This window comes from Microtus pennsylvanicus, chromosome 1 (genome assembly GCF_037038515.1).
Source record: "Microtus pennsylvanicus isolate mMicPen1 chromosome 1, mMicPen1.hap1, whole genome shotgun sequence".
Taxonomy (NCBI): Eukaryota; Metazoa; Chordata; class Mammalia; order Rodentia; family Cricetidae; genus Microtus; species Microtus pennsylvanicus.
In genome coordinates this window covers 217688888-217709623 of record NC_134579.1, presented here as the reverse complement: position 1 = coordinate 217709623, position 20736 = coordinate 217688888, and the positions used below count along the sequence as shown (strand labels likewise).

The 20736-nt window shown below is 52.3% G+C and overlaps 1 protein-coding gene across 4 annotated transcripts in view; it reads right to left on the bottom strand.

The window, feature by feature from the left end:
- The window catches only part of Rps6ka2 (ribosomal protein S6 kinase A2), a 270352-nt gene that overhangs the window by 22153 nt on the left and 227463 nt on the right, over positions 1–20736 (bottom strand). For all 4 annotated transcript variants that reach the window (XM_075951153.1, XM_075951172.1, XM_075951161.1 and 1 more), the window contains 2 exons: positions 10224–10288; positions 3064–3166 (listed from right to left, as the gene is read on the bottom strand). In XM_075951153.1, coding sequence (XP_075807268.1) covers positions 3064–3166; positions 10224–10288 — 168 coding nt within the window. The remainder of the gene's footprint in view (positions 1–3063; positions 3167–10223; positions 10289–20736) is intronic.

Sequence of the window (20736 nt, the reverse complement as noted above, 5' to 3'; positions counted from 1 at the left end):
TGATCCCAGACAGGGCCTGGCTGTAGTTAGGTGGAAATAGCCCCACCATGTGCTTTCCTGGGGCAGAGATGCCAGCCCACCATAAGAGACAGGAAGCTTCCTGGATGCCCCTGGACAGAAAGGGAACAGACCCGAGACTCGCTGCCTTGCACGAGCTGTCTCCCACACAGACAGACACTCGTGTGACCCTGAATTAATGTGACCGAGGTGAGTGCTAAGAAATGGATTCCTAATGTGCTAGACTGGGGGCGCTTAATTAAAAGGCAAGGCATGGCAGGACTGTTTTTAGAACCTGAAGTTATACGCAGCGAGACACCCAATGGCAGAGTGAAGTTTAATGTAGACGGCTGCTTCCCGCAGCCTAGCCCTAACGATGGACGGGCTTCTGTTGTGTCAGGAGCTTTGGCTGTCTTCCTTTTCCCAGCACAGGCTTCTGGCTTTGAGGTCTATTTTCTTGCCTTCTCTTAACAGTGAGAGACTGGACCAGGGAAAAGGTTTAACTATGGGTATGTCAGTCTCAGGGACTTAGGGTTAAGAACTCGGGCAGTTCTAGGAATTTGCTGAGCCTGGCAGTGTTGAGAGATAGACGGGGGTCTGTGTACAGCACACTGGGTGTGTGTGTCTGAGCATGTATGTAGGGAACAGGTCACGTGAACTTGAACTGATGCATTTTTAGTCGTGAGAAAATGCAGCCAGAGTCAGCAATGTTTTCCGGGCAGTAAAGACGCATACATCTCTCTGCCTAGAGCCAAGAAGTCAGTGGAGGAGCAAGGATGGCCGGCCTGCTGGTCTTTGGAAGAGGCTGAAGGAACTGACATTTGATGTGAGGCAGGAGAGTAAATGGCAGGTAGCAGGAACAGAATTCAGAATGCTTTATACTCAGTTGAGAGGTGCTAAGTGCCGCCTAGTTCATACAGAAGAGGGAAATTATAAGGGGAGCTTAAAAAGTCAACTTGTAAAAGCACCAACGAGCTCCTGGCCAGGGGAAAAGATTTTCAGACCTTAGATTGACACGCTCCACCGAGCAGCTGACTACTGATCAGAAAGCCTAAGGTCGCTTGCGGCTTCACGTTAACCAAGATGGAAAGTCTACCTCGGGAACACCCTCAGTTCCTAGATGGTTTCAGAATCACACCTCAGCTCTTTCTTTAACTTAGAGGTCTACTCAGCTTCCCTGCTGGGAAAATCAGAGTGACTTTTCTGCATCTTCAGCACTTCCTCCCATTACTGCCTACCCCAAAGGCAAACTGCTTGACAGGGTCTATTAGTATCTGAACAAACCACAATACTAGGGGATGATATAAGCCAGTTCTAGACACAGGGTTGTATGCTCCATGTCTGATGGGTTTTCCTTGGGCTAATATTAAGATAAAACATCTTTTTCTATGCACAAAAGGCTTACGAGGTTTACTTAAGGCAACAACAGCCAACTAGGTTGGAGTTTGAATTCCCCATGGAATACCGAGAGCACACGTGATCGTCGGGAAGACCCTGCATTGGCCCCTTTGCACTCAGCAGTGCAGCTTAGCTTGCATGGAGCATTTTAAACATGCAGCTTCCCATGACAGACTCGTAACTAATGCTACCCTTCCCAGTGCGGATCCCACAGTCCCAGAGGTCTGGGTGGAGTCTGCTCTGTCTCACAGGCAGAGTAAACTGCTTTTGTGTTTCTTCATCTTGGGGTTAGATGCAGGATTGGCGAGCCACTCAGGTGGCCTCCAGGCTCTGACCTCCTGAACTCAGCACCTGGATAGGGACGCTCCTCTGTGCACGGGCTCATGACAATGGGACTGACTGTTCGGTGGCATGACCACACTCAAGGACAATCCTTCCTCAGCGGTGCTGGTCTACACTGGTCTTCTCTAGGCAGGGGCGGGGCCAGAGGTCAGAGGGAGCCATCTGTGTGCTGTCTGGGGTTGAATGTCCAGAATCAATTCACGCCATTTCGCTCAAAGAGTAACTATCCCAGACCCGCATGAAGTGCCCGTGTAGACCCAAAGGCCCATCCATCATCATCCAGAGGGGGGCATGCCCATCTCCTTGCCTAGCAGGGTGCGGATAAAGGCATTGCTCCAGCCTGTACCCAGGGGGAACAGGGTGGGGTCTTTATTCCATTTCTAACAACTTAAGACTCATGGTCGGTAATCTTGTTTTGTGGTTAGTTCCCAATAACCATACACCATTTCCTATTTGAAAGCAATGGGAAATCCCAAAGAATCCATGCACAGCCCCCAGCAGCTCCACAACAGCTGGCTGAACTCGCTCCCGAGTCGACAGGGGCTGAGGGTCCGCTCTGCTCGTTACCACTGCAGTGGCTCCCGCTGCCCTGCCCACAGGCAGCTGTGTTTGCAGACAGGGTCCTCACGGGAGAAGTCAGGGAGTGGTCCCTACTCCCACAGGACTGGTATAACACAGCATTCTCCAGGTTTCCCCAGTCACAGAGGAAAGGCCGTGAGAGGACATGGGAGGTGGCCAACCATAAAGAGTCCTAGCCAGGAACAGACCCTGCCAGCACCTGACCTTGAACCCAGTCTCCCCGATTGTGACACAACACACACCTCTTGCTAAGCCACCAGCCCTGCAGTGCTGCCCCATCACGGTGGTCTCAGGCAATCATGGAAAGCAGAGCCACAGACCCTAGAGATCGCAAACACCAGGAAGCTAAATTTCTGTGCTGGGATCTAGTTGCACTGTGTCCATCAAACGGGGCCCAGCGTTCACAGAAATAACATTTAGTTCCTAAGCCCACAGCCCTAAAGATAGCCACTTTCTCCCACAGATCACTGAAGTGAGCCACCTGCTTCTTTTCTGTGTCTTGCCTGTGTGTCCCTGGGAGGACTGTCATGCCTATCATCTCTCAGCCAGAGAGAGGTTCACAGAACCCTGAAAGGTTGCTTGTGTCTGTCACATGAGGAATAGTGAGAATTGGTTTGGCTACTGACCCCTTAGTGCCAAGCAGAAGTCAGGAAGGCCACATGGGTCTAAAAGTTACTTCCTAAGGGAGCGACCTCCACTCTCTGGAGTCAGATGGGATCAGACCAACTGGGAGGAACCGACACATACCTGTGGGTGTTCTTGCAGTAAACTCGGGGTCAAAGTGGAAGGTGTCCTCAGGTCTGCCCACTGCCGGCTTGAAGGGTGGCTTGATCTCCTTGCGGTACAGCTTCTGTAAGGAGAGAGGGACAGATACTGAGAGCAGGCAATGGGGAGCAGAGATCAGAGGCCAGAAGCAGCTCTCACGCTTCCAAGATGAGGCGCATGTAGATTGTATGTGCCATCTCTATAACTATAAACACTATTATCTTACTGTGCGTGTTTCACAGAAGACCATGTATGCAATATGGATATTACATGTTAGATGTGAGTTACAAAAGGTAAAGTTTGAGGTTTAGAGGTTTGAGATCTGTTGAACATCCTTCCATTTAGTGCAATAGTTTTCTAACTTATTTTTGGTTACAGGATTTTTATCTCCAAGAAGGCATTACGGGTTGCCCAGACACGCCGAGCACTGTGGCTGTGGAATCACCACCCTGGAGCCTACTTCAGCTCTCTGGGGACTCTGAAAACCGAGGCCCAGAATAAACCTTTGCTTGTGTAGCTCTTCCCACTGCCACGGCCATCAGGAAAACACACAGAAGTCCAGGACCGTCCACGGGTCCTTCCAGGACTGTCAGTGGGTCCTTCCAGGCAGACCTGCTGCTGAAACCTGCTTTCCAAACCTAAAGTGTGCTCTTTAATCCTCCGTGGAGACGATGCTGGATGAGGCCATTGAATGACAGTGCACACATCTTTGAGATCGGGCAAGGCACCTGTGATGGGCATTGTGGATGGTGATGAGTCAAGGGTACCAAGAGGATGCTGGGCAGGCACACCAGGGTCACACACACCTCACAAGTGCCGAGAATGCTGGGCAGGTCCATCAGGGTCACACACACCTCACAACTGTTGAGGATGCTGGGCAGGCACACCAGGGTCACACACACCTCACAAGTGCTGAGCATGCTGGGCAGGTCCATCAGGGTCACACACACCTCACAAGTGTTGAGGATGCTGGGCAGGTCCATCAGGGTCACACACACCTCACAAGTGCCGAGGATGCTGGGCAGGCACACCGGGGTCACACACACCTCACAAGTGCCGAGGATGCTGGGCAGGCACACTGGGGTCACACACACCTCACAAGTGCCGAGGATGCTGGGCAGGCGCACCGGGGTCACACACACCTCACAAGTGCCGAGGATGCTGGGCAGGCACACCGGGGTCACACACACCTCAGAAGCCATGTGGCAAGCGAGCGAAGGCAGAAAGCACAGACAGAAGTGAAGACAGGAAACCGACTCCACCCTGGGGCCGCAGACCCTAGCATCTGCTTGATGTACAGTTTCGACAACAGCATTCTCCAATTGATCTGCTCCACTGAGCAACGGGCAGAGGTGTGCCATTCCTGCAATGGCAGAGCAGCCATGCCAGCACAGAATGGGGCAGAATGAGAGGATGGGGAGAACGGACGATGCGCAGGGCATTGTGGACGGGCTGCGCCAATGTCTGCGAGGAAGAACACAACCTCGACAAGTCTACGCCACCCAAGACATGCCACCACGTCCTCAAACAGGAGGCACTGTGGCCACAGTCCTCAGGGGGATTTTGAAAGGGTGAGCTCTCCTGGTGCGTTCAGCAGGAAGTGGTAGAAATCCTCCTGCAACAGCGGGAGCAAGAGCACACGATGAAAACCCATTAACGAAACACTGGATGCACCTCATGTCCTCGTGCGCCATGGACCACAATCCTCCACCTGTGCCAGCCAGTGCACAGGACAGCTAAGGCCACCAAGCTGCATCCCGCCACCCACAGAGCCACCCAGCTACTCTGTGCCTCAGTTTCTCTTCAGAGAAACAGATGATGTGCCGAGCTGGCAATGTAAAAAGCACTTCACGTGTGATGCACTCGTATTAATAGTTAGCAGTAACGGCGGCCATGCCTGCCCAGCCCCTGTGCCGAGGGTCTGGGCTTGAGCCTCGGACTGTCCAAGTGCCATTTTGCCCGCCCTGGGTTTGCTTGCTAGAAGTCAGCTGGCTGGATGCCAATATGGACTAGTTTGCTTAGCCTGTGAGGTCACCTTTTATGTTTATTTTGGGTTTGTGCTAATCCTGAGTTCTCAGCATTGCTTCAGCCACCGGGGGGGAAAGCAAACACAGCTTACATTTGCCGGCTCCACCGTCCTCTGCACGAGCTTCCTGGTCTATAATTAACTTGTAATTTTTCACTTAGCTAGGCAACCAGCACGGGTGTTTGGGGGGCAGACCCCGAGCAAGCACTAATGTGCTGGAAGCCGAGGGCAAACGGAAAGGCAGGAAAACCACAGAGACCCTGTCACCCCCCGCCTGCCTCAGCTAACACTGGTGACCCTCACTTCTGGGTGGATGACACTCTCTGTGCCAACAGGTCACCAGATCCTCAGGGGACAGCTGGTAGATGACAGGAATTTACTCTAAAAAAAGACAGAAATATATGCTGGCAATTTGGGGGTCACAGAAGGCAATAGAAAGAAAGATAAATAGCCTGCTGTTTTCTCAGCTGCATCCTGAGGCTACACTTGGACAGACTCCACAGGCCGGATCTGATGTGGCAAATGTCTTCTTTGTCACTATTGAATGCCCACACTGCCAAGGGGTGTGGAAGGGGATCCCCTGGTGAAGAGAGTCCTGCAGAACATGGGACTTCAGTGGTTTTCAGTGATCTGAGCTGCTGACACCAAGAAGGTGCACAGGACAGTACAAAACTAAGTCCAATAGCATGGTACACACACGCCCACAGCCTTCTTGAAGCATGGTGTGTGTGTGTGCGTGTGTGTGTGCGTGTGTGTGTATATGTGTGTGTGTATACGGTGGGGTCAGGCTACTCATGGCCTTGCTGTGGCCACACAAGGGCAGCACTTAGACCACACAGAGGAAGGACAGCTGTGAGAGAGGGTTAGGACAGATCAGACCAGCAAGGCCTCCACATTGTCTCCCAAGGGTCCCTGAGCCTGAACATGGCTCTTTTGAAGCCATTCACACCTGTGCTCTTAGCTGGGCCCCTCCTTCCTTCCTCCTGGGTCCATCTCTTACTACTCACCTTTCCCCTGCTTCTGTTTTCTCTCACCTGGATACTCACATAGCACTGTGGTGTTGAACAGGCACCTCAGGGTGCACCAGACATCTCCCCATCCCTCTAGGGTAGGGCTTCTTCCCATCACCACGCTACAGGCACCTCCCTTCTGCTGCATCCAGCCATGCTACAAGCATTGCTTATGGCTAGATAAATGAACATGAAAGCAGGTTCCTGGGCTCCTCTACCATGCAGGACTATTTATCAGAGCCATAGACAAAAGAAGGTGCCATTGCTCCAGGCTTTGCAGGATACCGTCTGGCAAGGACAGGGTGAGAGTAAACATTTGTGGTATTGGTGACCCTGAAGGGCCTCTTTGGAGCCAAATGAAATAAAACTGAATGCCAAAAGAAACAGACAACAACAATAAAAAGCCCTTCCCCACATTATTCTAGCCTGAATTAGTTTCAAATGATACAGAAATGCCACTCCTTAGTACAGGAATCCAGTGTCTATGTTTGCACCAAAGGGACATTGTTCCCCAATGACAGAGAGACCAAGGCGAGCTCTGAGCCTGGTGTAGTTTATGGAAGGTGCATACGGCTGCAGAAGGGATCCCACAGACCTAGTCCAGCCTTGCCCCACTATGACCGTTAGCTTTAATTGCCAGCGGATACAGTCTAGAATAACATAGGAACAGAGTCTCAATGAGGGACTTCCACGTTGGGTGGGCCTGTGGGCGTGTCTGTGGAAGACTGTCTTTAGTGACTGATATGGGCGACTCAGCTCACTGTGGGTGGCATAATTCCCTAGGCATGAGGTCCTAAACTGTATTAAGAGTTGAGAAACGGAGCTATTCACAAACAAGGGGGATGCCTGTGCTTTCTCCATGCTCTTGGCTAGATATGATGTAATGAACTGTCTCAAGTTCCTGCTACCTCAACGTCCCAGCAGTAAAGGGCGGTACTTTGGAACTATGAGGGGAAACCAACTGTCTCAACTTCCCAGCAGTAACGGGCGGTACCCTGGAACTATGAGGGGAGACCAACTGTCTCAACTTCCCAGCAGTAATGGGCGGTACCCTGGAACTATGAGGGGAGACCAACTGTCTCAACTTCCCAGCAGTAATGGGTGGTACCCTGGAACTATGAGGGGAAACTAGCCTGACTTCTATAAGTTGCTTTTTGTCCAAATATTTCAGCACAGCAACAGAAATAGAGCAAGAACTCTGGGTTCCAGTCCCTTCTGCAACTCAGATCCTGAAACCTGAAAACTCAGACACCCACATGGCCACTGCCAGCTCTAGGGTGTCTTTAGATTGTCATTCATCAGAATTCCTTCTCAGTCAGGTCCTCTGAGGGGTGCTACCTCTGAGCCACCACCTGTGGGCATGGCTGGGCACTTCCCTTCCTTTCCAGGTACAGCCTAGCACTCCAGCTATCTCCACCCAGGCAACTCCCTGCCTGCTAAGTCACCCTCCTGACTTAGCAACTCCCTCTCTATTTCCTGGCTGGGTCTTTGGAAGGACAGCAGAATACGCCACATAGAAAGGGAGTGTGTGTGTGTGTGTGTGTGTGTGTGTGTGTGTGTGTGTGTGTGTGTTTGGGGGGAAGCTCCTTCACAGGCATCATCCTGGCCTGAGAGACTTCTGGGATTCCACCCCTGACCTCTTGCTGCTCCTCCTTACTCATCAAGGGCTCTTATTCACCCCTCCTTTCCTCTCTCTCTCCCTCCCCTCTCCACCTCACCTCACTCTCTCAAAGGCATCTTTCTGGTGGCTCCCTGGCCTATTTAGAGGCCTGGGTCAAGTCTTCTGAGTCAGCAGCCCTGATTTCTCTTGGCTCACATTTGAGGACAGAGACAGAAAGGAACAACACTCATCACAAACCAGTGATGCCATGTGGCAGATTCAAAGCTAACGGGGCAAGGGAGCAGAGGAGCAAGGCCGGGGTCTGGAGACCATGGCAGGTGTCCTGTGGTGACACTGAAGAGAAGACTGGGAGGGGGACATAAAGCAAAGGGCCTGGGAAAGGCAGATCCAGGAAGATGGCCAGTGGAGAGAGAGGAACAGGTAGGCTAGGGTATGATCTCCTGATGTGGGACATCCTTCTATATGCATGTTGCTTTTATTGGATAATGAATAAAGCTGCTTTGGCCTATGGCAGGGCAGAACATAGCCAGGCTAGAAGAGATATATATAGAGAGAATAGGTGGAGTTAGGGAGACGCCATGTAGCCACAGAAGGAGAAATATGCCTGCTGAACCCTTACCAGTAAGCCACAGCCTCATGATGATACACAGATTAATAGAAATGGGTTAATTTAAGATGTATAAGAATTAGTTAATAAGAAGCCTGAGCTAATAGGCCAAGCAGTATTATAATTAATATGGTTTCTGTGTGATTACTGAGATCTGAGCAGTCGGGAGCGAATGAGCAATCTCGGCCTACAGATCCCCCTTCCACTTTCCCACTTTTCCCCGCCCTCTTTCCGGCCTCCGTTTATGCAGGAAAACCTGTGACCCAGCACTGGATCATCTGTGCCCAGCTTCTCTCTCTGGTGAGATCACTGGACCCCCAAGGTAAGGCTCTACCACATCCTGGTCATCCCCAGCCCAGGAAGTCCCTGGAACAGAGGCCCTCAATGTGCAGGCTTGACTCTAACAGGGGAATCCACACTAGCAGAGAAAAACCAGGGAGCGGAGTGCCACCCCAGAGGCCTGGCTTCCATGAGCCATATGCTAAACTGTGCTATTCATCCTCAGGGTAACACGAAGACAGCTGCTGTCAATGAGAAGTCTGCGGGTCAGTCTCTTCTCTTTCAGTCACTCTTTCTTTTTCTTCTTTTCCTTTTCCAATGCTGGGGATAGAACCCAGGGCCTCACGTATGCTGGACAAGCACTCTGCCACTGAGCTACACCCAGCCTGATGTTTCAATATTCTGCTAAAAAATCCTCTGTGATTAACTTCAACTCCGGAAATGAAAGTCGTGTGTGTGTGTGTGTGTGTGTGTGTGTGTTTGTGTGTGTTTGTGTGTGTGTGTGTGTGTGTGTTTGTGTGTGTGTGTTTGTGTGTGTGTGTGTGTTTGTGTGTGTGTGTGTGTTTGTGTGTGTGTGTGTGTTTGTGTGTGTGTGTTTGTGTGTATGTGTGTGTGTGTGTGTCTGTGTGTGCGTGTGTGTGTGTGTATGTGTGTGTGTGTGTGCGTGCGTGCGTGCGTGTGTGTGTTTGTGTGTGTGTGTGTGTTTGTGTGTATGTGTCTGTGTGTGTGTGTGTCTGTGTGTGTGTGTGTGTGTGTCTGTGTGTGTTTGTGTGTGTGTGTGTGCCGTATATCACAGCATACCGGAGGGAGGACAGCCCAGAGGCTGTCAGATGTAAGCACTGCTGCAAGCCTGTCTGTCCTTGGGGTGCCTTCTGCTGAGGCAGAAGCTGGCATTATTATGGCTTAGGCAGGTGCGAGAGGATGGGTGTGCAGAGGTGCTAATGAGGATTTAGGACTGCGGGCAGGTGCTCACCAGTTTGTACCTCTCTGGGAGCCAGTCAGCCATGCTGAGGGTCCCGAGCATGCTCACCCGCAAGCGGGTAGTCTGTGTTTGTCCCAGACTCTTGGTGCAGACAGAGAGGCAGTGTGCACCAGGCAGCTGCAGCATCCCCTCCGCCCCCTGTGCACCGGGCAACTGCAGCATCCCCTCCGCCCCCTGTGCACTAGGCAACTGCAGCATCTCCTCCGCCCCCTGTGCACCAGGCAACTGCGCATCTCCTCCGCCCCGTGTGCACCAGGCAACTGCAGCATCTCCTCCGCCCCCTGTGCACCAGGCAGCTGCAGCATCTCCTCCGCCCCCCGTGCACCAGGCAGCTGCAGCATCTCCTCCACCCCGTGTGCACCAGGCAACTGCAGCATCTCCTCCGCCCCCTGTGCACCAGGCAGCTGCAGCATCTCCTCCGCCCCCCGTGCACCAGGCAGCTGCAGCATCTCCTCCACCCCGTGTGCACCAGGCAACTGCAGCATCTCCTCTGCCCCGTGTGCACCAGGCAGCTGCAGCATCCCCTCCGCCCCCTGTGCACCAGGCAGCTGCAGCATCCCCTCCACCCTCTCCTCGCCATGTGGCGTGTAGAGCAGAGACCTCGGCAAGCAACTTACATTCCAGTCTATGGTGACAAAGAAAGGATGGCGCTTGATCTCCTCCACTCCGTCAATGCCAGCACCTGTCACAACACAGCAGAGAATCCATGTCAGTGCAAGCCCGAGGCCATGCGCAGGGCGAGTCCTGGGATGGTCTTTCTGTGAGAAGAAATCTCCCATTTGCCCATGGCCTCGGAACCCAGGGAGCCCCCATGTGACTCCAAGGCTGTGATGCGGCCGAGGCCAGAGTGGAAGTGGTAATGGAAAAGTAGGTGTTGGGGTCCAGACTTCCTGCTCCAGGTATAGGGATGCCAGGATGCCCAGAGAGAAGCAGGTGGCTGCCACAGTCACAGACCATGTTTGCAACACCCAGAACCACAAACTGTCTCCACTTGGTTCTCTGATTTGCTCATCCATTGTGCCTACCTAACCTGTCCCCTAACTGTGTTTATATTAAAATCCTAAGTTGTGCCCTGCACAGGAGCAGGGGTTGGCAGGAGATAGGGGGATGTCCGTGACTGTGACATCATTCCGGATGTCACTCAACACCAGAGTTAGCCTGACATGAATGGTGGGTTCCAGGCAACAGCATGGGTGTGATACCGAGCTGGCAAACACCCCACATCCACCTGGTATGAACCTGAGTGTGGGGGAGGGGTGAGGGACACTGTCGTGTTTCCACTCAGTTCTTTAAATTATGCTTCTCTAAATAAGGTCCACTAATTAAAAGCAAAGCTCGAGCCCCAAAGCTCATGTTTCCCCAGGACCACAAGGCAGGCAAGGAGTCCAGGCTCTGCTGCCGTGGGTCGGGGACAGAGCTAGCCTCAGCTACCTAGAAATAGGATCACAGGAGTCTTGTCTGCTTCTGTCCCAGGGTAAGAAAAGAATGACCCGCACGACCACATGGTGCACCCCAACCTCCTCCTGGCTCTAAGTCAAAACCAGACGTTCCTCTTGAGTCCATGCCCACTCGGCTCCTGGAGCCCTAGCGGTGGCTTCTTCTTCCTGAGACATCTCTGAGCAGGGCACCGTGAAGGGCACAAGGCCACCTTGAGATGCGGTGGTGATCTGTCCTCTGTGGAGTCAGGCACTGGTCCCTCCTCTAGAAGGCTGGAGTCTCTGGGGGTAGATCAATACGTATCCCGTGGCTCATGCTCTGACCCCTGGTCGTCTGCTCTGTTCACAGCAGCGACAGAAACCGCCTCCCACCTGTCAGGCAGCTTGGCCAGCCTGGGCGTGGAAAGACCAACCACGCTAGGTTTTTTTCCACGCACCAGCCTCAGGCTGTGCATTCGGCTGCCGTCACAGTGTGATAAGAAAACACACAAATAAGAGAACCAGGGGAGGGTCTCAGGCTCAGGCATTCACATCCACCCAGTGGTACGTCAGGTGCTCTCTGGGGGACACGCATCGCATACATCCCTCCCTTGGTCCCCTACTCAGTGCACTTCAAGGTGGGAAACTCAGGCTGATGCAGACTGTGGAGCCTGCTCCAAGACACACACGATGAAATGTAGAGAGGACATTTTCCGACTCAGCTACGACATCTTTTCCAGGACTCCATCCTTCCTCCCAGACCTGACCTCAACCTTTCACCTCAGAACTCCATGATGATGAGGCTCCTTGGGGTCAACGTGTCTGTCTCCCTCACTGTACTCCAAGCCACAGGCCCCAGGGTGTTAAGGTCCTGACACTTAGTGTTCTCTCCTTGAGGGGTGCTCTGATGCTACGGAAGTGACTTCTAGAGCCGATGGCCTGACTTCCAAAGCTATCTTCCTGGGCCACTGTCGCTGCACTCCTTTGATGAGGGCTAAAACTCCAGATGAAGGGTCATTTGGTCCTGGTGATTGAAAAACCAAGTGCCGCAAACTCACATCTCCTCTGGGTCCCATGATGAATGTCACCCACCTTACCAGGCCTCAGCAAGCACACCTGTCCAAGGAGGCATGCCTTGCCTCTGTTTGAAGAACCTCTGCATGCATATGGCTTGCAGTATGGTTTGCAAGAACTATAAGGGGGGCACACTGGAGAAGCTGGTGTTGGGTGCTTATGAATCTCCTCTGTTGCTCTCCCCTGGCCTCATTTTCTTCTGCTGCAGTTCGAATCTGGCACCAAGCTTGGGGTTTGCAGTCTCAGCCAAAAGAGCTGGTGCTGTGATTACTGCGCAGAAACTGTGCAATGGTGGAAGGTCTCTGCAGCCGGGCTTTGAGAGCTGCGGTGACCTTTCAAGAACAAACCTGGTCATTAGTCTTCATGCTAGCCTTATCCTCTCCTGAGATATTTTAAAACAGATTGCTGTGGATTTGGCTCTGCTTTTATCTGGACTGAACACATTTGACAAATAGCAGGGAGCAGAGTTCCGGGAGGGGAGGATGGGAATGCGCTTGTGCTGATGTCGGAGCCAGAGCGGCTACGTTATAGGGTCTTGAGAAAACACCACTCAAGCCTCTCCTGCTCCAGGAGGATGCCTGCAAATCATCTCCTGTCACAGGCACTGACAAGACCCTGGAGTCGACAGAGACAGGCGGAATGCAGGGCTGTAAGGCCGGCCACGTGCCTCTCCATCTCTCATCTGGGGTGCCTCTCTCTAGGCTCCATCGTTCTGCAGCAGGCTTCTCAGTGCCGAGCAGACATGGTGGACTGTGGCATTCAGATTTCACCTCTGGTGACCACACTTACTGACACACGTTCTAATTACTGTGGGCACTTTTCACACAGAGACATCTTGAAGGGTGCTTCTCTGGATCCAGATTTCTGTCCTTGATTAAAGGTACAAGGCACTGAATCAAGACCCCATGCGACCCCAGAAAAGGATTCCTCTGTTACCTACATTTAGTCAGGCCCCCTTCACACAAAAATGCCCTCCTCTAACGCACCCACCATGGACTCCCAAATTCAGCAAACCGCTCCCTAGTGGGTCTGCTGAAAAGAGCTTCCCTGGTTTTATTTTTGAAAATGGTTAATTCCTAGATCCTCTGCTGTACTTTTAGAAGGGCACAGAATCCACCTGCAATGCCCCTGGTAGCACTCAGAATTCACTCTGCTGGTGGCACGCCTTCCTCCCCTGACCGGCAAACCATCTGTGTCTAAGCTGTAACCACTCAGACCGCTTCCTAGGACTGACGGAAATATGAGCCCTGCTTTCTAGTTTTTAATGGCGTATATGCTATTTGCACAGCATTTCTGTAGTTGTAAAGTACTTTCTGTCCATTTAAATGTCACCCGTTTGATGTTAGCAACCTTTGCCTGACAATTGTGTGTCATGTAGAATGCTGGGCTGTGTGTGTGTGTGTGTGCGTGTTTGTACATGCGCACACACGCACATGTGTGCACACATGTGTACCCTATCATTAGATAGCCCTATTTAAGCTTCCGAGGGATGCCCAGGGCTGGTTCTGAGCTGACTAACTCCGAATACAAGCTCAACTGTGTGTGTGCTTTGAGGAAGCCATCAAAGGTCAGTGAAGACACAGTCATGGTTGGTAGCTCTGCTTGTGGAAAGTGGAACAGGGCCCTGGAGAGACAACATCTGCACTGTCCAGATCACCTCTGACCAGGGAACTGAACAGAGACCCAGAACCCCTGGGTGACCATGAGCAGGGCTCAGCAGCTGCCCTAGACCATGGTCACTACATCAATGTGACCATCAGCCAAGTTGCTTGTGTTCCTCACACATCCAACCCTTGCTGAGCTCCCATGCTCCCATGAGAGCTCCTGTCACTCTCTGGGAGAGGCTGCAGCCACTCGTTAGAGGAGAACACAAAGCCACCACTTTGAAAAGCCCAGGAAGCAGGTTAACAGAATTGATGCTCCTTGTCACTCATCTGGTCCTGCAGGAAGTCAGAGCAGAGAAAAAGGAGGGTTGGAATCCAGTTTCTGCAGCTGCTGAGGTTGGGGACAGCAAGACACAGCCAGATCTCTGTAGATATGCACATGGGACAAGCTCCCCTCAGGAGACGCTGAAGTCCGAGGACTGGAGAATACACCCAGCAGACCATGCAGCACAGATGCGCTTCATAAGATTCTACAGGGTGAGACCCATGTCTCCCCGAGCACCAGCATCAGGGGTAGGGGGCTAGCCTGAGTCTCTGACTCACTTTCTCATGGGTGGGGGCTAGCCTGAGTCTCTGACTCACTTTCTCATGGGTAGGGGGCTAGCCTGAGTCTCTGACTCACTTTCTCATGGGTGGGGGCTAGCCTGAGTCTCTGACTCACTTTCTCATGGGTAGGGGGCTAGCCTGAGTCTCTGACTCACTTTCTCATGGGCAGGGGGCTAGCCTGAGTCTCTGACTCACTTTCTCATGGGTAAGGGGCTAGCCTGAGTCTCTGACTCACTTTCTCATGGGTAGGGGGCTAGCCTGAGTCTCTGACTCACTTTCTCATGGGTAGGGGGCTAGCCTGAGTCTCTGACTCACTTTCTCATGGGTAGGGGGCTAGCCTGAGTCTCTGACTCACTTTCTCATGGGTAAGGGGCTAGCCTGAGTCTCTGACTCACTTTCTCATGGGTAAGGGGCTAGCCTGAGTCTCTGACTCACTTTCTCATGGGTAAGGGGCTAGCCTGAGTCTCTGACTCATTTTCTCACTTTTTCACCCTCTACTTTGAGCTTCTAGGATTTGAAAACTGTTCTCAGTCACGGATGCTGCTGGACCCTTGGTGGCATAGGTGACAGTTCTGGAAGCCAGTCAGGGCAGTAATGTTCCCTAGCCTCTGCCACGGGCCGGGTTCTCGCTCCTCAGCCCACACCAGTTCATCTGTCCCCACCAAGGCTGGTGTGTCCCCTTCCCCACAGTCCAGAGGCCCCGACAGAAATGTCTGGGTATTCGGGACCTCAGGACGCCAAGCACTACTGAGAGTGCCCAGCACTTCACCCGGCAGTTGCGTATGGTTGTGGACGGCACACGGAGGCTTCCACATGGGAACAGAAGTGACTGGCACAGAATATAGCAGCCAGCTGAGGAGAAGGCTGTGGGGTGTGGATGGCTCAGGCCTGGGACAGCTTGGAATGTGGGGGGCAACACAGAGGGCTGGCTGCTGAAACTGTCCTCTGAACAACAGCACCCCTCCATGGGTCCCGTATAGTCCCACTCAATCTATATGACACAGGTCAGCATTTCCTATGTGCCAGGCACTGCCCTGTCTCTGCGAAGTCCACTAACAACTTTGAGGTACACACTGTTATTATCAGTTCACAGATAAGCAACCAAGCACAGAGAGGTTAAGCTATGGATTGGTGGTTACACGGCGAGAAAGCACAAACCAGGCAGGGTCATAGCAAAGGAGCTGCTCCCCTGCCTCCCTGCACCGTGGCAGCAAGGCCTCTGAGTGCCTCTGAGGGGTATAATCTGTAGGCTACCCCAGAACCCCTGATAATGAGGACTGTCTGTTAGATCTAGGAAGACCCCCGAGCCAGCATAAGAGCAATTAGGAGATCCTTCTAGACAGATCCTTCATGTCTGTCTTTCATGGCACTATGCTCTGTTTTCACCACCTGCCCAAGTATGGTGAGGAAAGGCCAGGAAAGCTAGAATGGCCTGGACCACCAATGACTGTGCAGCATGTTGTGGCTCAGGAAATGAACCCCAAAGTGAAGCCCCAGATAACCAAGTCCCTCCGGCCTCTCATACGCTTGTTTCTCTCCATAGAGTGCAGAGAAGCCAGGACCTCTTCCCTCCAAAGGCAACAGCGAGAACCAAATTGTCCTCGCCTCTCTCGCCACCGTTCCCGGCAGGATCCCTCGTATGATGGTGGGTCCCAGGACCTGTCCAAGAGATGGGGGTCCTAGGAGTGGGGTGCAGGCTGCAGGAGCCTGGGACAAGCCCTGCTGAGCCTCTGGTCTCCTCTCAGTATCGTGTGTTTACCCTCAGCCTCATTTTTGTGGGCTTTGCTGTTTCATCGAACCCGAAAGATGTTACTAGTGTCTTTGGGTCTTCTCCTGAAGAGTCCTGCCCTGTGTACAAACGGGACCAAGTTTGTCAGTTACACCTGGCAGCTCCCTGTCACAGGGTGCCAGTGTGGCCTTCAGGGTGGGGAAAAAGACCTGCATATTGCTTGCTGCCATGTGGGAAATCCTAAGACTGGGGTGGGCCCTTGTGTCTCAGAGTCTCCAAATATTGACTGCTCCCCTTAAAAAAGCACCCCCCCAAAAGAAAAGAAAGGAATTTTAAATTATTAAAATGCTATGCGGTTGCTGTTTGCAGGGCCAGTCTGCTGAGGCGCATGAGGCAGAGGAGGGGCCGTCTCCTGCCCACTGGGAGATGAGCACCTCTGCCCTGTCTCCTCTCTCGTTTCCAAAGCAGACAGGCCATCCCGGGCTGCAGCGCACGGTCTAATCAGCTCCTTTTAAGCTGAAGCATCCGCCATATTGCACAGGTGCAACCTCGCTGCTCTGGCTGAGTGCTTCCGGGGACATCTGTCAGCATGCCTGAAGGAGATGCAATCCCTAGAGTGGAGCTGACTGGTCGATGATCACAGGCTTTCACCATTTAGCTGGAATTAGGGTGAGATAAATTCTGACCAGCGTCTCAGGGTGCCATCAGTTCTAAAGGTCACCAAAACAATACCCCCATCCAAATTTGCAAGGTGTAAAAAAACCAGGGCTTTTTGTTTTATCCCAACACTACAAAACAAAAACAGTTTTGAAGACGTCAGGAAGCAAGAAGTCTGCACTTGCAGCTGCCTGTGTGAGACAGAAGTCTGGTAGGGAATTGAAGCCCTTGCTGGAAGCCATTGAAGCTGATAAATACAATCTCAAAATACACGCAAATCCATTAAGACTGGAATGTTATATAATTATCTTTCTTCTGGTTTTCTAAATCTACCTATCTTTAATGCCCATTGGCTATACAGAATAAAAGTGTGTAAAATTCAAGGAAAATAAATAAATTGAGATTTTTCATGCAATTCAGCAAATGCAATCGTGATGAGAATTCAGGGGGTTCTTGGCAGGTGAAGAGAGAAGAGGGACAACCTTGGTGTAAATTGAGTATAGAATCCATGTGTGAATTAAAGACAGTTTATCTGCAAGACTGGCAGATCTCCAAGGACTCAGAGAGACAACATGAACATAGAGAGCGTTTTGCAAAGGTCTGTCTATCCCGATGGGAGACCCTGTGGGCAGGATGTGACAGTGGTCCTGCCACAGTTAGTGAGGTGCCGATGCTGGCTCCGACTCAGGTTCTACACAGGACTCTGACCTGACACTGCTCCAGAACACCAAGCCCTTTTGGCTGTCAGCCCTGGTGATAGCTTTTGAACAATAGATGGCTGTGTCCCAAGCACCGTTGTGGTCGTGAAGGGCATGTCCCCTATTTTGAGGCTTCTGACAAGGAGCCCTTATGTTTTCCTGATGTCCTGAAAAGCAGGTGTTTATGACAAAAGCCAGATATAACAGGTTCCCCAAAGCTCATGGTTGGACAAGCACAGGAACGAGCTGGATGCTGTGATGGGCCAGTTTTATGAGCTGCACGAATTCCACATTTGAGATGAGGGCCCAGGATGTCTCCCTGGATGAGGGAGAGGGTACGCAGAGCCCTGGGCTGGTGAAGTCAGGAGGGACCTCAGGGACCAACTGACCTCACTCCTCAGGGAGAAGAGCTGACTCCCAAGGTCACTCACTTAGTTAGTCCCAGGTCAGGGCCAATACACACTTGTGGATAGGCACAGAGGCTCAGACAGCAAGAGCCTGTGTGTTCCACCATCTACGGCCCAAACTAACAAGGAACCCTTCACTTCTGTGGAGACCCTTATACATGCTGGAGTGGACAGAAGGAAGGCTGGTCTCTCCTCCGGGAAATCAACGGGGCAGGAATATTGATTTTTATACTCTGGAGTCAAAACACAATGTTGGCAAAATGAGTCTACAGCCGTGGCATCCCCAGTCCAGGAAGATGGAATGGCCAGAAATGGCTGCTCCTAAGCAGATCTGAGCGCCACAACACCACACTGCGGGGAGACCAGAGAGGAATTTCTCGGCTGTGGATGCTGATGTGGCGAGAACATCCGAAAGTCTCTGGTGGAGAATCCCCGAGTGAACAAGAGCTCCAGCCTCCATCCTAGCTGGGAGTGGGACTCAGGTAAACCATTTGCTGTCATCATTTCTTCTGCTTTACCCCGTGATGAGGACAATGGAGAGGGCTGGACTAAAGACCTGGCTGGGTGCCAAATTGGCCATCACTGACCCCCGCATCTCCAACCTTCTTGGAGTGTCTAGTCTCACCTCTTTCCTGTTCTCTCAGCATCAGCAAATGCTCCCAGGGATTTCTTTCATCGTCTAGCAGCCCAGGTCCAAGGTGAGCAGACAGCACACCTGCCTGCACCAGCTGTGACTTGTTGGACCCTCTCGCTGACCCTGGTGGCTGCTAAGGAAACCTGGTCCCCAGCCTTTCTTATTTCGCCCCAACCACAGATGCCTGCTTTCTGCCTTTCTTCTACTCAGAAGTGCCAGGTGAGCAAGTTCTATCAACAAGAAGTGATAGTAAGCTTTGAGGGGACTTTCAAATACGCTTTCCCCACAAAGGGACACAGCACTTGCTTGCTCTGTCCCTCCTCCCTTCAATACAGATGCTATGGCCTCCTGGAGCTGTTGCGGCTACTTGCTCATCATAAGGCAAGCATGGGAATGAAAAGACAGGTCACAGAGGACAGAACACCATGACAGCGGGAGCCCAGCTGCCAGGTGATGCCTCAAAACCTACATCAGCACATGGCCTCCTGTGACAGACCCCCCACAAGCAGAATTACATTGTTGCAGCCCAAAGTAGTTCTCATCAGATGCCTCCATTTATAAATGGATCAGGGTTCTCCTTTGAGCTACTCTACAGCACCACCACAAGCCCTTGACCTAGGGCGGCTGCTGGAGCACAGTGCAGGTCACATGACTTGTTCACCTACGCACTAAGCAGCGTCTCTCACCATCCCCTGACTGTCTCAGGGTCCCACTCAGCATGGCTGTACTTACACTGGACAGTTTAGGCCACTCAGGAAGGGACCAAGGAGTACCCCAGGATTGCAAGAAAGATCAGGCTAGGATCAAAACTTCAGAAGACGGTCGGAAGCAGGGCTGAGCTCTAGACGGAACTCTGGGGTTCAGAGGTGAGCGGTAATGATAAGTGAACGGGTTCTCCTGCATTTTGGGGAACCTGAGAGCTACGAAGCGATTCTGAAGCAGTGTGTTCTGAGGGGTGGGGGTGTTCCGGTATTCTCTGACCTAGCTCCTCTGGAGACCAAGACAGAATGCTCAAAAATTCAAGGCCTATTTGGATAAGGAGTGGATTCCAGAGGAGCCTGGGTAACTTAATAAGACCTGTGTCAAGAGGAATAGAAGGGGTGGAGGTGCATGAAGTGTTTGCTTAGCATGAGCAATGCTGGATGTGGGGACCCTCAGCATCTCAAAGAAAATCAGTCTGGAGCAGGTGCTAGCCATGTGCCCCGGGAGGTTGATCTCAGGGCTGCTCACCAAAGAGGGGGAATAGGCTGAAGGAAGTGTAGTCTGAGGTCAGGTCCGGAACCAGTGGCCTCCTTGGTGTGGACACCAGTGGACACCACTATGCTCCCTGACTGAGAAGGAGTGTCCCGTCCTCCATGCCCCACTCCTCAGAGTGGGCGTTCTTGCTTGCAGCAGGCCTGAAGAAACAGGAGTCACTGCCCCTGAGTATACGACTGCCTTCCCTACCAGGAACCAAGGAACACAGCAAGGCAAAGCTGGCAGTTCAGAGAGCGACAGGGGCCTTAGACCACTACATGTGAGCGTACATTACCCAGTAAGGATGATCATAACCCTCTTGGTCCCGTGAGAAGCCACAGTGATTCTTGGCTGAGGTCTCAGGTCCTAGCTGAGATTTGTGTAACCGATCCAAGAACAACAGCACAGAGAGACTCTGACCCATGGGTTTCCTCCAAATCAAGAGCCCAACACACACAACCCTGTACGCACAGCCATGCCAAGGATTCCACAGTGGCTCCACACATTCCCATCCTGGGGATTTCCATCTCGTCACCCCACTGGCACCTTGGGGACCATAGCTGCTTACCCGGGACTGTCACCTCCTTGTGGGTCATCTTGGTGAGCTCTTGCCAGGTAAAGTGCTCTGGTCAGCTGGGGAACGGCCCCAGCTCTTGAGCCTAACTGTAAAGTCCGCACTGTAAAGCCCATTTCACGATGCCTCACAAGCTTGGCCACAGAGGGAATCACAGGCTCCACGCAGGACAAGCACCCTCTCCAGTGTCTCCTGTGCACTCCACTAGAGGCAAATCCATGTCGGTTGTGAAGCAGCCATCCTCCCGGGGGCTGCTCCCCCACAGACCTTGCCTGTGTCTGGGACTGATGGTCATGGGTGAGGAGGGAGGTAACGCCAAGGACAAAGACTACAGCAGATATGTCTTTGATACGCTAGTGAAGCAGACTTTTTCTAAAGCAACCTTGGGAGGGAATAGCTGTGTCTGGCGTGAAGCCTGGATTAGAAGTCGAATGTGGCTCTGTTTCACTGCTGGACTAGCATAGCACAGGCCTGTATTCCTCAGACCACACACTGT